Source organism: Rissa tridactyla, chromosome 3, assembly GCF_028500815.1.
Source record: "Rissa tridactyla isolate bRisTri1 chromosome 3, bRisTri1.patW.cur.20221130, whole genome shotgun sequence".
In the NCBI taxonomy this organism is placed as follows: domain Eukaryota; kingdom Metazoa; phylum Chordata; class Aves; order Charadriiformes; family Laridae; genus Rissa; species Rissa tridactyla.
The window spans coordinates 48118398-48133735 of NC_071468.1; the positions used below are offsets into that span (position 1 = coordinate 48118398).

Here is a 15338-nt window from a genome sequence, read left to right on the forward strand (position 1 = left end):
GAATATGCTCATAATTCAAGCTATGTGAATAATTGAATAAAGATTTACTGATTTTGCAGAGGTTATCCCAGATCCCATACACTCAGATCTTTTTATAGAATCATAGAACTGTTTGGGTTGGAAGGGACCTTAAAGACCACCTAGTTCCAAACCCCTGTCATGGGCAGGGACACCTCCCACTAGACCAGGTTACTCAAAGCCCCATCCAGTCTGGCCTTGAACGCTTACAGGGATGGGACATCCACACCTTTTCTGGGCAAACTGTTCCAGTGCCTCACCACCCTCACAGTAAAGAATTTCTTCCTAATATCTAATCTAAATCTACCTTCTTTCAGTTTAAAGCCCCTCATTACCCTTCATCCTATCACTGTTCTGCATGATAGAGACCCTCTTCATCTTTCCTGTAGGCCCCTGTAGGTACTGAAAGGTTGCAATAAGGTCTTCCCAGACGCTATTCTCCTTTCCAGGCTGAATAGCCCCAACTCTCCCAGGCCATCTTCATAGGAGCTCCAGCCCTCTGATCATCTTTGTGGCCCTCCTCTGGACACTTAATAATAATAGTCAGTGGACTGTACAAGGCTTGGTAGTCTCCTGATGACATCCCTGATACGAGCCCCTAGTAAGCAGCAGGGGGCTCTAGAAAGTGGGTCAGGTCAGCAAATGGATGCCTCCGTACCCTTCAGAAGAGAGTCACCTACTACTATCACCTGTTGCATTTTCTTAGTTGTGCTGGTTGTTATATGGAGAGCCGACTGGTCTGCCTTATTCAGCTCCAGTGTCTCTCCTGGTGTGATTGGTGAAGCAGTTCTGCAAGGGCACCTCAGGCTTCAGAGTAAGTCTCTTCCTCCTGCTGGTCCTTGCTATTGCAAGCTTCTGTTCTGCGTTACTGGCCCCCTTCCCTTCTGTGTGTGCCGATGGGGGAGTTTCTGGTTGTTTGGCTGTAGATCCACTGCAGACTGTGCTTGGAACAAGCTATCTAACTCCTTCGTGGCCTTTCTGATGCTATGCAGCCTCCTCACTGCCTCCTGCAGCTCAGCCACCTGTGGCAGGAGGTCCTCCACCTGGGCACACCTTTTGCAGGCAGGTGTGCTACCTATCTCTGCCCCAGGAGAAAGATCTAGGCTCCTCCTGCAATCTGAGGTCTGCACTGCAGCTTCTCACTTCAGCAGCTCCATTTGGTGGAGTCATCGTCCACCACTGGGGTAGATGGTGCAGATCCCCAAGCCAGGGCTGCAGCCTTTGCTCTCAGACGAGTGCCCACCATTCTGCCTTGAGGGTCAGGTAGGATGAGTGCCCTTGACCTGTGCAGATGGTCACAGAATGGTGCCTGTTTGTTGGTCAAGTCTCCCACTCAGACAGGGGAATGGCCCTCCTTCGAAGAGGCACCTTTCTGCAAAACTGCCGTGCCAGGCCCTGGCTCATGCGCCATGCTCTGTTTGCCTACTCTGTTCATGGTGCTCCTGGTTGCTAGTGCTCCCTAGGCTGCTTTTTATAGGCATTTTCATCTTCGAAGACATGAAAAAATATTCTCTGTCTGCTCCTATCGGCCATTGCCTTCCCTTTGAAGGAAGAATATCTGCATCAACAGCAGACTTCTCAATCTGAGACACTTAGTGGTTGGCAGAATATAAGATGAAGCAAGATACAAATTGTCGTGGTAGGTGCAGGTTGGGTGATTTTTATATGTTGTCATACAATATCTATGCAGTAATTGTTCCTATCTTTAGCTGACCAAGAAGACATAGTTTCTAAAAATTTCTGAGGAGCGAGGCCCTTCAGAGAGGGCAAAAAGGAGGACTACGGAACTACAGGCTGGTCAGCCTCACTTCAATCCCTGGGAACGTGATGGAGCAGTTAATCCTGGAAACTATTTACAGGTTCAAGTATGGGCTGGATGAGCAGGCAGTGAGGTGGATTGAAAACTGTCTGAATGGGAGCCTCAGAGGGTGGTGATCAGTAGCGTGAAGTCTAGTTGGAGGCCAGTAACTAGCAGTGTACCCCAGGGATCAGTACTGGTTCTAATCCAGTTCAGCATCTTCATTAACTATCTGGATGATGGAGCAAAGTGTAGCAAGTTTACTGGTGAGACAAAACTGAGGGTTGTGTTGCCATACAAAAGGACCTCAACAGTCTGGAGAAATGGGCTGACAGAAGCCTCATAAAGTTCAACACGAGGAAGTGCGAAGCGCCCTTGGCACCAAGTGCAACCCCCCAGGCACCAATATATGCTGGGAGTGGGGGATGATTAGCTGGAAAGCAGCTTTGTGGAAAAGATCTGGGGGTCCTGGCAGACACCAAGTTGAACTTGAGCCAGAAATGTGGCCTTGTAGGAAAGAAGACTAATGATGTCCTGGGCTGCATCAGGAGGAGTGTTGCCAGCGGGTTGAGGGAGGTGATGCTTCCCCTCTGTTTAGCACTGGGGAAGCCACACTGGCTCTATGCGAGCAGGGAGGTTGGATAAGATGACCTCCAGAGCTGCCTTCCAACCTCAACCATGATGTGACTGTGATTCTATGAAATTAGTATTTGCTTTTCTCTACTTGCCACAGAAATATAGAGATGTGCAACTTGCTGGGAGAACTGATGTAATGTTGAATAAGAGAGCGGGATGCACAATAACAGCTGACATTGGGAATTAATTTAAAAGGAAGGAATGGGACAGTTGTTCTATGCTGTCAGATGTGCTCATCATCTACCCAGAGGTGAGGAGAGCAGGGAAAAGTTATTACTGCCCAATTTAGAGGTCTGGGTTGCTACCGTGGTAGGTATGGGGAGGTAGATGTGACAGCTGCTAGATTACTGTTGCAGGTAATGAGATTGCAGGGCAAAGTGTTGGGGGGAGCTCCCAACCACCACCACACTAACACCTCTGGTGGCAGGAACAGCCTGCCTCTGATTCACAGTCTGAACAGTTGAAGAATAGAAGTTCAGCTGCTCTAATGCTGTTTGCTGCTGAAATAGCCATTCCTCATCTCTCTCTGGAAAAAAGTCAGTGGGTGCTTATTGGACCACAGTGAAGATATTTGAAGAATATTGGACTACTTGGACACACTGAATTTCTTCTGCAGAATACTCAGATGCATGATAATGCTTTGATGCATGATCCCAGGGAAAAATCAGTTTCACCTTCTTTCAGCCTCTGAAAAGATTTGCCAATTGTATAAAGATAGTTTTAGACATTAAGGTAGTATCTCCAACTAGTAGTATGATCCTGTGAAACTAGATCATAAGCTCCCCTGGCAACATATTTTAGTAAAATTCCTGCAGCCACATGGAACTCATCTCATACATTTTCTAACAATTACACTCTGAGAGCCTTAGGGTCAGAATGGCCCTTCAATTTCCAGATACTTTTCAGTTTGCATCTCCACTGTGAACTAACTACTTGACATCATCCTGAGCAAGATACAAAGGTACACGTACTCACAATTTCATTACTTCTTGGTCTCTTCTGAATGTGAGGATCCTATGATTTGCCATCTTTTTGTCCCTGGAGGTTTGAGTCTTGTTATCTGGATTGTGAGGCAAGAGGGGATAAAGCAGTGGTTGGAGTTCCTCCAAGTTTGTGACTGGGGATGCGTGAAAGTATACAGGATGGGGAACATGTGGTCCCTGCTGGACGCTGTTGGTGAAAACATGCTGAGCTCCTATGTGAAGGGTTTGGTGTGTGTTTAAAATGAAACCCATGTGTACAGAATATCTAAGGTAGCTACTACTATAGTCAAGTTATACTTGAATTTTGTAGATCCTCAATGGATCTGCTGATACTGAAGGGTCTCTGAACAAATACCAGAGCACTGGGACAAAGTAACAGAACACAAGGAAAAGTGGTTAAAAAAAAATCAAACTTTGGTTTGCAGTCAACATTTTTTTAAAATGCAGTAAGTACAATAAAATACTTATTTGTGAGAGTATTCTCTGATTTATAAAGACATGCACCACTCTGGTATCTTTCTTTACAAAGACAGAAAACCTGTTGCATTTTTTTTTCCTAACACTCTGCAAGTTGTTTGCGACATAAAAAGATACATATTTTGGAGTGTAGACTAAAAGCTGTACAATGGAGAACATAGGGAAAACTTGGCTGTTTGCTGTCCCATGCAATTACCAGATGTTTGTCATGGTAACCCCTGAAAAGCTCTGACCAGAAAAGAATTCTTAGGAGGCTGGACAGCATGCCAGTTGGCCACGTAAAGCTTGCAATATCCAAAATAAGTTTGATCACCACCTGTTGCTACTTAAAAAAAAAAAAAAAACAACAAAACCTACAAAAACAAACCAGGAGGAAAAAAAAAGCCTGAAATAAGAGAACTCCTAGAATAAGATAAATTATGCACATAGTACCTATTTATTTATTCTAGGATTTTTTATCCACTTTTTTCTATTGCTGTGGTACCAGGAGATATCTGGAGTTAATAGATCACATGACAAAGTTTCTACTGGATTCTGTGGAAAGTTTAACTAGAATCAGTTTTTTAAAATGTCTTTTTAGAGTAGGATTTTGATGGGGTGGAGAAGTAGCTGTACTTGTAATAGAGCATACATCCTGATTATAATGGAAAAGATGAAGAGGAAAACAAATAAGAAAACAGAATCCAGGATGTTACCTATTACTGTGGCCGTATTAGCACAAGGGGAAGTGGCACTGTCCTATGACTCAGACATTGCTTTATATTGCTGTGGTATAGCAGAGAAAAGATCAGTGATAGCCTTGGAACCCTGTTAGTTCTTATGCACCCATTTATAGGTGGAGTAATTGAGTTATTGCTCACAGATGCAGAGGAGTCAAATTCTTTTGAAAGGAAGTTGTTTGCAGTGATTTATTAGGAGACTTTTCTGTGAAGAAGAAACACCTCATTGAGGAAGTTAACTTTTACAGGCCCTGAGAACAAGGTCTTAAGCACTGAGAACTAATCCTGATAGCCAGTGCTCTACTTAAGGAAGAATGGTGATCCTGAAGGCATATTTAGGAGGGACAGAGGATATATCAATTTTGTTTATTTTTCTCATGGGATGCCGTTGTATCTTACAAGTATAAGATTATAAAGAAACTTTTTCTTCAAACGTTTTTATGAACATTGTCCATATGTGACAATGGGAAAAGGCACTGAGGAGGACTGTATTGTTCGGGGAACTCTGAAATTCACAAACAATGCAATTGGGACTCTGACAGAGACAAGAAAAAACATGATTGAGGCTGAGCTGTAGGAGAGATCTACTCTACACTACAAAAAATGTTTGGTAGGAGCCTAACTGAGGGCAAAATCTTGCAATGCCACATCTGACTATGAAGAGGAACAGCAGACAGATGAAGCACATCATGCTTCATTTTTATTTCTGTCTGCATAAGATATTTGAAGAAAAGGCTTGCCCAAAGTTACAATAATGCCTTTGATGCTTAATCTCAGAATCACATAGTGATCGTGGTTGGAAGGCACCTTTGGAGTGCTCAAGCAGGGTCACCTACAGTCCATGCCTACGTCCAGATGTCTTTTGAATATCTTTAAGGAGGGAGATTCTACAACTTCTCTGGGCAGCCTGTGCCAGTGCTTAGTCAACCTCACAGTAAAAAAGTGTTTCTTGATCAGACAGAGCCTCCTTTCTGTATTTCAGTTTTTGCCCAGTGCCTCTTGTCCTTTCACTGGACACCACTGAAAAGAGCCTAGCTCTGTCTTCATTAAAGCCTGCCTTCAGCTCATTGATGGCAGATGTCATTGTGAGACCACTCATAATTATCTTCAAAAGGTCATGGTGATGAGGAGAGGCGTCTGAGGACTGAAGAAAAAGAAATGTCACTCCTATCACTCCTATCTTCAAAAAGGGCAAGAAGGAGATCCCAGGGAACTACAGACTGGTCAGCCTTAACTTAATCCCTGGGAAGTTGGTGGAACAACTAATTCTGGAAAGCAGTTTCTAGTAACTGACCACTGGCACAGGTTGCCCAATGAGATTGTGAAGTTTCGCACCTTGGAGATATTCAAAACCTGTCTGGACATGGTCCTCGGCAATCAGCTCTAGGTAAGCAGAGAAGTTGGATAAGATGACCTCCAGAGGTGCCTTCCAACCTCAGTCATATGATTCTATGAATGTTATGGTATGGGAAGCATGTGCTACCCTTTATGTTTTCTTTTAAGTTACCTTGCAAAAAGTAAAGTATTTTAAAAGTATAAATGTATTCTGTGACTTGTCCCCCATTGCCTAAACTTTGGACTCATATATGTTAGAATGACTCATTTGAGAGGAGACTGAAGTAGTTAGCGTTCTCCTTTACTGTCAATAGGAAGCTTGAATAGAGGTACGTTATTCAGTGGCCCAAATGTGGCCATTGGTTATTGGAAGTCTCTGAATACTCATACAAGAGCTATATGCAAACTGAAGTTGAAGAATGTTTTCACATCTTAGGCACAGTAATTGACTGTGTTTATGAGTTACTTCTCTTTGAACTGTAGTGTTCTCTTAAATTGAATTTTTTACAACAGTTTTAGGGTAGAACTAGCCTGTGGTGGAAGGTCTGGTTACTGTATACACAAAATGTGCATTGATATCAGTAGTTTTCTTATATAGAAATTCAGCCAAGTATATACTGTCTGTGAAAGTTCAGTGTTAGGGTCTGTAAAATGATGTATTTTCATGCATTCAAAAGTGTCTTTTTTATGATTTACTAAGTGATAGCCATTGGAGCAGTCACGAAGTAATGTTTTTAACTATGCCAGTTTCACCTGGGTAAACGAAATCAACTTGGTATTCAGTGCATTCTTACACATACAAGAATGTCTAAAACAGAACACCGGGGTATAAAAATTTAGAGATTCACATGTGCGTTCAGTCAATCGAATTAACACAGTGTCTGTGATTTCACTGACCAGGAAAGAGTGTATATCACAGGTTTTGGCAGGAGATGTTACTCTTCCAAATTTGTTCCCGGATCTATCATACAAAAAAAAAAAAAAAAAAAAAGAATGTGCAACAGCCGTATTATGGTTAAGTATATGAATTTGTTTCGTAAGGAGAAGGGCAGGTTGATAGCATTCATAATAAAGACAAAAGAAGAATACAGATTATTCTGGTTTGTCTGTTTTGAAATGATACCTCGTGAATACAAAAATGAAGCTGTGAAATTATCATATAAATGATAATTCTGAATGGCGTTGAAACTTGTATTAAAATGTCTTTTAACATTGAAGCAATTCTAACTTGCAAGTTCTAAAAGCAAAACTTTTTCCTTAGTTTTGCCGTGATTAAAAAGCTATCACAGTTCTTTACAACCATGGAATATTTTAGGTGGATATTAATCTTCATCTCATTAAAAAAAATTATTTTTAAATGGGACAATTGTGCTCAGCTATCAAAAACTTGCTCCACAATGCACCTTGCATTATTAACATGAAACGCAGGAAATTAATTAATTCCTTTAGACTGTATTAACACAGATAGGTAAGAAGTTATCTACAGAGCTAGATTAATCAGTTTGGAATGTCATTTGGATATTGTGTTTCTTGAATTTGCAAGATACAATAAATTAGTGCATCGAGTAGGAATGTAAATAGAGCAAGACAGAAAAAATATCCAGATTTGGGTATAAGAAAAGCAAGCAATAATTATTTATGTTATGATTCCACATACCGGATCTTCATTTGATATAAATTGCTTGAGGGAGATTTCTAAAGCTTCACAAAGCAGACTGGCTTTCACAACGCCCTTCCTTTAATGCAAGGGAGTTTGTTTTCCCTGCTGAGATGGTTGACTAGGGGTAGCTTTATGGTAGGCATCACAGCTCCTCATTTCTAAATACTAATGATGTTTCTATCTTTGTAAACTGAACAAGGTGAAAGCATGGTTTTGGGCATTGTCCTGGTGTAGTTTTGTGTGTTCAATTTATTTTTAGTTGTTAATATTCTTTAATGTCTTTCGGTTTTGTCAAAATCCTACTGCAGAGATACTTAAAATTTAATTTGCGGATTTGCCTTAGTAAATTTGTAGACTAAGAAAAAAGGATGAGACTTCAGCAGGATTTAATGAAAATGGCAGTAAAAGATCTAGTTTTCAGTTGTTGTTAATAAGACTGAAATTTCCCTGAAGGTGTGAACGTCGTTTTGAAGGGCACAGTAGCCACTGCTATCCATGTGGAATTGCAGTATCTCCTTGTGGACGGTTTATAGCCAGTGGATCAGATGACAAATGTGTAAGTAATGTTTTTTCTTATTTTCCTCCTAAACTACAGGAGCTACTCATATTGTACACAAAGTAATCTTTTTATGTGTGTTTGTAGGATTCAGCTTAATGTGCAAAACTGAGGCCTATCATACTTTCATGTACTTTATTTATATATAGCTGTTACATATGATTCCTGATCTGTATGTTCTTCATTTTGCCTGAAAAATCCTTGAACAACCAAATCTTAGTGCTCAAAGTAATTGTTAAAAGCTTGTTTTTAAAAAATTTCACAGTGCTTGACTCTGAATTGTCACGTGCCATCAAAGATGAGAAGAATAGTATCCGCTGTAGCACATCTTTATGTAGCGTGTACGTATCTGACTACTAGGACTATGTAGCCACTACACATTAATTTGCTTAAGCTCCTAAATACAAGGTGATGAATCTTTCATTACTGGTTTCTTATGAACCAGTCAGCTGAATACAAAATGAAAAGTCATTCAACTGTAATTAGAACTTTTCATAATTTATGATGTAAATTTGATTGTGTGTTTCCTCCGCAGGCATGTTCTCTTCTCATTCAATGTCAACTGTATTTAAATTATTACACTTAGCAAAGCGTCCTGAAAAAAAGTGTATTACCACCTTTTTGAGTATGCACCTAATTTTAATTCAGTAAGTCCTGCATTGTTGGCACAATGTTTTTCTTGGTGTTTGCTGAGAGAGAGATGATTGCTAGCTTGTAGTATAGGCCTTTGAAACTGGGCTGGGGCTGGGTTCATTGTAAACACATGCTTTCAAAACAGCTGGGTAGGAAAGTTGTTTAACTTTCTTCTAGGTCTTTCTAGGTGACTCATCAGGACTATGACACAGGGTTTCTGGTCAAATTCAGAACAAGAGGAATTTACTGTTGTGTGGCTAGTTTTGAAATACTGACTGCAATCATGTATGAAGGTTAGAGATTTTATTGGCAGATTGCTGGAGGTTTGGCAGTAGCTAATGTGTTCTTGACATTTCCATGATAAAATATATTTTTCAAGTTTCTGGTACTTTGCATTTCAAAATGTAGTTTGCAATACAAAAGAAATGCTTTTTGCTTTGTCTTTGAAACAAAATGTATCTAATACTGATCTCGGCTCATGACGTATGTGATATATTTAGTCAAGATTACTCATTAAGGTTGAATAGTATAAAAAGAGGTGCAGTCACAAGACCTTTTGTCTTCTCTTTTGCGTTAAGGCTATTGGTTGTAATTGCTGCTGATGCGAAAAAAGAAAGGCACGGAGCATGATTTTGCCCTTATTCTAAATTCTTGGCACATGGTTGCTCAATTTTGCCCTTACTCCAAATTCCTGGCACGTGGTTGCTCATCACAGGAAGCTGAATAGCTGGAATGCATCCTGCTCCGGTTGACATGTGGTCCCTGGTGGGCACAGTGCCAGTCAATATTTTTTAGTGTGGCTCCTGGGTTGGAATTTTACATAATTTGCATTGTATGTCTGTAGAAAAATTTCATTGTTCTTGTTGTCCCCTCAGGAAAACTGAGTCAAGTTTCGGACTCTTGCTACAACTATACTGCTAGGATAAAATACAGTTTGGGGGCATTTTTAGGAGGCTGCTTCTCTTTGAAATCTTGAGACTGGATATAGTTCTGTATTTCCTTTTGAAAAAGAAAATTGAACATGGCACTGAATAGTCCATTCATATTGTTAAACTAATAATATCCTGACAGATGGACTGATGTGCAACTGGAACAGTTTTAGGAGTATCAAGAAGCCACATATTTTTGCAGATTGTATTCTATGAGTGAATGTCCACTGGAATTCAATAAGCTGCATAAAAATTCAGCAGTGTGAATACGAAGTGTTATCTTGAATAACACATTCTGGAAATAAGTTATGTAAGTTTCCACTGACCAGCAACTGCATCTTCAATCAACTTGGAGTTTAATTTATCAAGTGCAATGCTTGCACCCTGTGGTTGACAAATACGATTGATTTTAAAGCCAAAAGAGGCAGAATTGGAATATAATTGAGAGACATTAATCCTAAACTGCCTTTTATATTTCACAGTATCTGAAGTGTTTGACAGGGGGATACGTTGGCTGCATTGATTAATATCAAAATCAGAACCATAATCCTACAGGGCATAGAATCAGAAACCCAAAATATGTTATTGTAAACAAAGAGATGCAAATTCTGTCTGCCTGTTCTCTACTTACAAAGCATATGACCTATTTTATATGAGATCAGCTTGGGATAGCTTCTGTGTGTCTGACGTAGCCAGTTGTTTTTATTTGAACTGCTTTTGTGTGTGTTAGCATGAGATTTGTAAATACTGTAAATCATGGGTTGAAAGTGTTCCCCTAATTGATTACTCCAACTTCTTTAAGGGAACCTTTGTCAAGACGTGTGTAGGATCTGACAGTCTGATCAAAGCAGGTACCCACAGTATCCTCGTTATGAGCTGTGATTATCCTTACCATAATTCATTGTGATTAGAAAACCTGGAAAGTTATAATTTCTAATATCAGATCTTCTCTTCACCTTAAATAGCCTAAGGTTACAAGAGACATGGGTTGACTTTTTCTTAACTGAATACACATAATATTTTAAGTTCTAATCATTTTACAAGTGGACAGTTTGAGGTTTCTGACTGTAAGACAATAGTATTAAGGATGTTGGACAAATACTCTAATTTGGTTTAGATTTCTATTTTCCTGGTCTCTGTACAGAAATGTTTACCTAAACGTTTATTGACCAAAGAAATCTTAGTCTAAAAGGACAAAAATATCTGGAGAGTGTGAAATGCTAGTTTTTAAAATAGAAATAGCAAATCTTCTCCTGTGCGCCATGTAGTTCTAGTTAGCTGTTTTACTTCATGTCTAATTAGGTTCTTTTTGTCTTTGAAGACCTTAGGGCTCTCAATAAATTCCAAGTTTCCAGAAATGAAGTAGGGAATGCAGAAATAAAGATCTGTCTCTAATTGTTTTCAGATTCATTCTTGCTAGTTCTCTTTGAACTGTAGACTTTAAGGGGCACATTTTGACCCTAGTGCTGAAATGGTATTTGCTAACGTAAACCTCTGTGTCCATGTCAAATGCCAAAGCCTTGGGTCAGACAGTGGGAACTCTGAGCCCAACACAGAAGTTTTTTCAGCATAACAGGTTGCTACATCAATAACCAAAATCCATGGGTAACGTATGAAATTGTCTTCCATTTTGTTTATGCTTTTTATGAAAGTATAGGATTTTGCCTACAACGTTGTTTCTGAAACACATTCTAAATCCAGAATTAAATTTATGCCTTCGAACTGTGAAGGCACCAAAGCCAGATAGAGTAGGAAGATTGTTTCTTCTTTTCCAGAGAGCATCAACACTAAAAAGAGTAATTTGAGACAGGATAAGGCAATTTGATGCTTATACATAACACCAGCGTACTAACCACTTGTTAATCCCATTTGTGCAAAATTGGTTTTAGAGTAAATTCCCATTATCCAAGTGATGCTGGCAACATACTGGTCAGGGGGCATGTCCAAAGAATTCTGCAACCTGTGAGTGGCGGCTGGATGTAAACCTGGACCTGAGGGTGCTTGCAGATTCAGTTGTTTTCAGATACAAGGTTCTGCATCTGGCATAATACAAACTGTAGAACTTGTTTATAGTTGACACCTTACTTTTTTAAATAATTACAGAGGTTGATATTCCAAATAGCATGTCAGTCCTGCTAAACAATATACTTTAATGTTTTGCTACCAGATATTTATTTAGTTATAAAATTCACTGTCTCAAATCACATAATATCTTTATGACTTTCCCTATTGGATTAGATGCATAACTTCTTTGATAGGGACAAGAAAAGTACGTATTACAGAACAGTACTCTTAGTTTTATTTTTATCTGGTCTTACATCAAGATGGGTAGCTTTAGAAACATTTCTTATTTTGCCACTCATAAATACATTCAAAATGCAATGCTGCCATCTGTTAAACTCATCATCTACTCTACTTGGCCACATATATTTTGCCTTTGAAAAGCCATAGTGAAAGAAGCTCTATAATTTGGAGTAGTTTAAATTTTTAAAGTTTTTACCCTTATTTCCTCTAGTGTATGAATTGCAGTGTACTAGTGCAGAGTGAGTACACCACTCTGCACTGCTTTTTAGTTTGGATAAGGTGTGTATACACCCCTTCTTAAAGCACATCTCCCGGTCCTCCCCATTTACTATGCTTTGATTTGTAACACAAAGGCATCTTGGATCATGCAGATCAATTCATTTCAGGTGAGGCTGAAGTGGAAGAGCAACTCCTTGAGCAAATTGAATGCTCTCTATATCCTAATAGTGTTCAGTTCACAGAATCGGAGATAAGATAGCCTGAAGTAAAGCATGAAAACATATTTGGAGGTTGTGCTGCCAGCACTGTTCTGTACATCTGCTCCTCTTGCTCTGCACTACTTCCTAATGTAATCATTGCCGTAGGAGTTTATGATCTATTTCTTGACTACCATAAATACATTATCAGTCATATTAGTCTTTCTGTGGCTCAGTTCTGACTTATAAAGTGGAGATTAGCAATGGTATCTTTCTTCTGTCCTTTTCTCTTTAAAAGAGTACTTTAGATGAGGCCTATCTCAAGTTATTACCACTGTAGTCAGTTACTCTGATCTTATACGAAATACTTCCACCCTTGTGTGTCTGTAGTGTGATAAGCTTAAAAACTGTATCTGATTAGGTACAAAATTGTATAAAATGATCTAGACAGCAAAGAGAAAACCACCCCAAGAACCCCAAAATATAAATGACAAAATTATGTGATTGTCTACTCTCCCTTTGAGACCTCAATTTCACTAGACCTTTTTAGGTACTAATGAATGGAAGATAAAAGACTACAGATGAGAGAAGTGGCAGAGGGTTGAGAAAGATGTTTTGGTATGGATGTATGTAGATGGAGGAGATAGGACATACTAATAGTTCAGAATGTTTAGTTCATTGGGGTTGGACTAGATGACCTTTAAAGGTCCCTTCCAACCCAACACATTCTGTGATGATTCTATGATTCATTATCTCATGGAAGTATATCTTGGAGGTATCACTGATGTTTAAAATAGCTATCTTTGATACAATAGAGTATGCTGTAGTGTTTTTAATACTGGGTTTGGAAAAATAGGAGGATATTTTTTTTACTGGAAAATTACTTTTAGAAATGTCTGATAGTGGTGTTGTCCAGTAATTATTGTCTTGGTCTACACTTTGTACCGGAAGGTTTGCTGAACATAATGTATTATTGTTCTGGTTCGGGGTGAAGCAGAGGCAATTTTCTGTTCAGTGAGAGAGGCTGTTGCTTACACTTGTTGCTGTGGCAACCAGGGTCAGCTGACTTGGTTGTCTACCCTGTGGAGGGGTTGCACCGGTGGACAGGTCAGGTGACCCAAAATGACCAATAGGGTGTTCCATCCCATCTGCCATGCTCAGTATAAAAGCTGAGCAATGAAACAGATCAGGTTGGCTTTTCTTAGTTGGCTCTTCTCCAAGGGTTCTTCTCCAGTGGACCTCTTTCTTCAATAACACACGTCTGAGGAGGACCCTATCGGCTCATATGCCTTTTGATCCCGGTTAGTGTGTGCCAGTTCCTTTTTGTCACTGAGTCTAGTCTGGAACATCCCCAGTGCCTGCCAGTGACATCTCCCTGGGAGCTTGAGGTGGTTTTGTGTATATTTGTATATATTTCATTATTTCATTTTTAATTTTATTATTAATGTTTCAGTAAAGTAGTTTAGTTTTTTTCTAAACTCATAACTCTCTTTATCTCTCTTCTTCTCTTTGGAGCGAGAGGTGGAGGAGAGCATCTGTTGTCTTGTCATTGGCCAACCCAGTCCAAACTACGTGTCCTGGTTCCGGCGGGGACAGGGTTAATTCTCCCCAGGAGAGGTATCCCATGCCATGTGAGCCATGCCCACCCTCAGCTGCAGGAGAGGAGGCAGGAAGTCGCCGCTCGGAGCGGGCTGGGGGGTCCCGGGTCCGGTCGGGGAGCGGCGGTTCCGTAACCGTGTTTGTATATTCCTCTATCCGTGTTATTGTTGTTTTCTTGTTCCCTTTGCTGCTCTGTTAAACTGCCTTTGTCTCAACCCAAGAGTTTTGCCTTTTTCTTCCGATTCTTCCCGTATTGGGAAGGCCCCGGGAAGCCGCATGTGGTTCTTTATTGCTGTCTGAGGCTAAACCACGACACTACGACAATTATATGAAGTAGTGGCAGGGACTATCTGGGGTGTTTTGATTTTCAGTGTCATTGGTATCCCAATTATATGTTGTTCAAGTTTTATTTTATATGTCCATATCGATTAACTAAGATAGGCTTTAAGAGAAAACATCTGGAGAAAACAGCATGAGTAATGTTTACTGTGGAAAAAACAGGACTGACATTGCTTGGCAGAAGGAAATCCATGGCAGAGAATGAATGATAGGGACTGCGACTACCTCTCTGCCAGCTATTGCTGGAGAAAATCTATTCCTTTCCAAAGAACACAACTTTGTGTTACTCTTGAACCTCAGTTTCTTGGATTCTTTGGTCGTGTGGTTGGCTTTTAGGCCAATGTAGATATGAACACCCAAGTATCTTTTAATATTTTAACCAAATTTTAACCAATATCTTTTAGTATATATCAACACTGACAGTTCATTTTGGTGTGCATGCAGCAGTGAGGTGCTAAAATGGATATGTGAAGATTTTTACCCACAGGGCTTGTGTTTTCTATGTGTATACTTCTTTGTCTACAACTCTGACAGCAGTTGAATTTTGTGTATTTGTACATATGCCTGTAAAACTACTAGTTGATTGCATTCTGCTTGCAAATTTATTAAGATGGGGTAATCCGTTGTAAAGCTAATGAAATTCCCTGTTATGTCTAAACATCTGAATGAAGATCCTCTGCATCATCTGAATCTTTCAGTATTTCTGTCAAACAGTCAACACCAATACACAAACAGGGAATGCAATTATTGGTACAGCTAATACAGAAGAAAGTCTTAGCAGCAGACAGAAAAGAGGCATTTCCAGAGTGCATGTGATCCAACCATGCTGCTTCATAATGAGAGGTGAGGTAAATTTTCTTAGAACAAAATCTTCAAGTAATAATTCTGCACCCTGTCAAACCTAAGTATGTTATAATACTAAAAGCAACCTAACTA

At 39.8% G+C, this 15338-nt stretch overlaps 1 protein-coding gene across 1 annotated transcript in view; it reads left to right on the plus strand.

Moving 5' to 3' along the window:
* WDR27 (WD repeat domain 27) overlaps window positions 1-15338 on the plus strand; it is a 123321-nt gene that overhangs the window by 44527 nt on the left and 63456 nt on the right. Inside the window, exon 22 of the mRNA XM_054196162.1 lies at window positions 8080-8182. Coding sequence (XP_054052137.1) covers window positions 8080-8182 — 103 coding nt within the window. The remainder of the gene's footprint in view (window positions 1-8079; window positions 8183-15338) is intronic.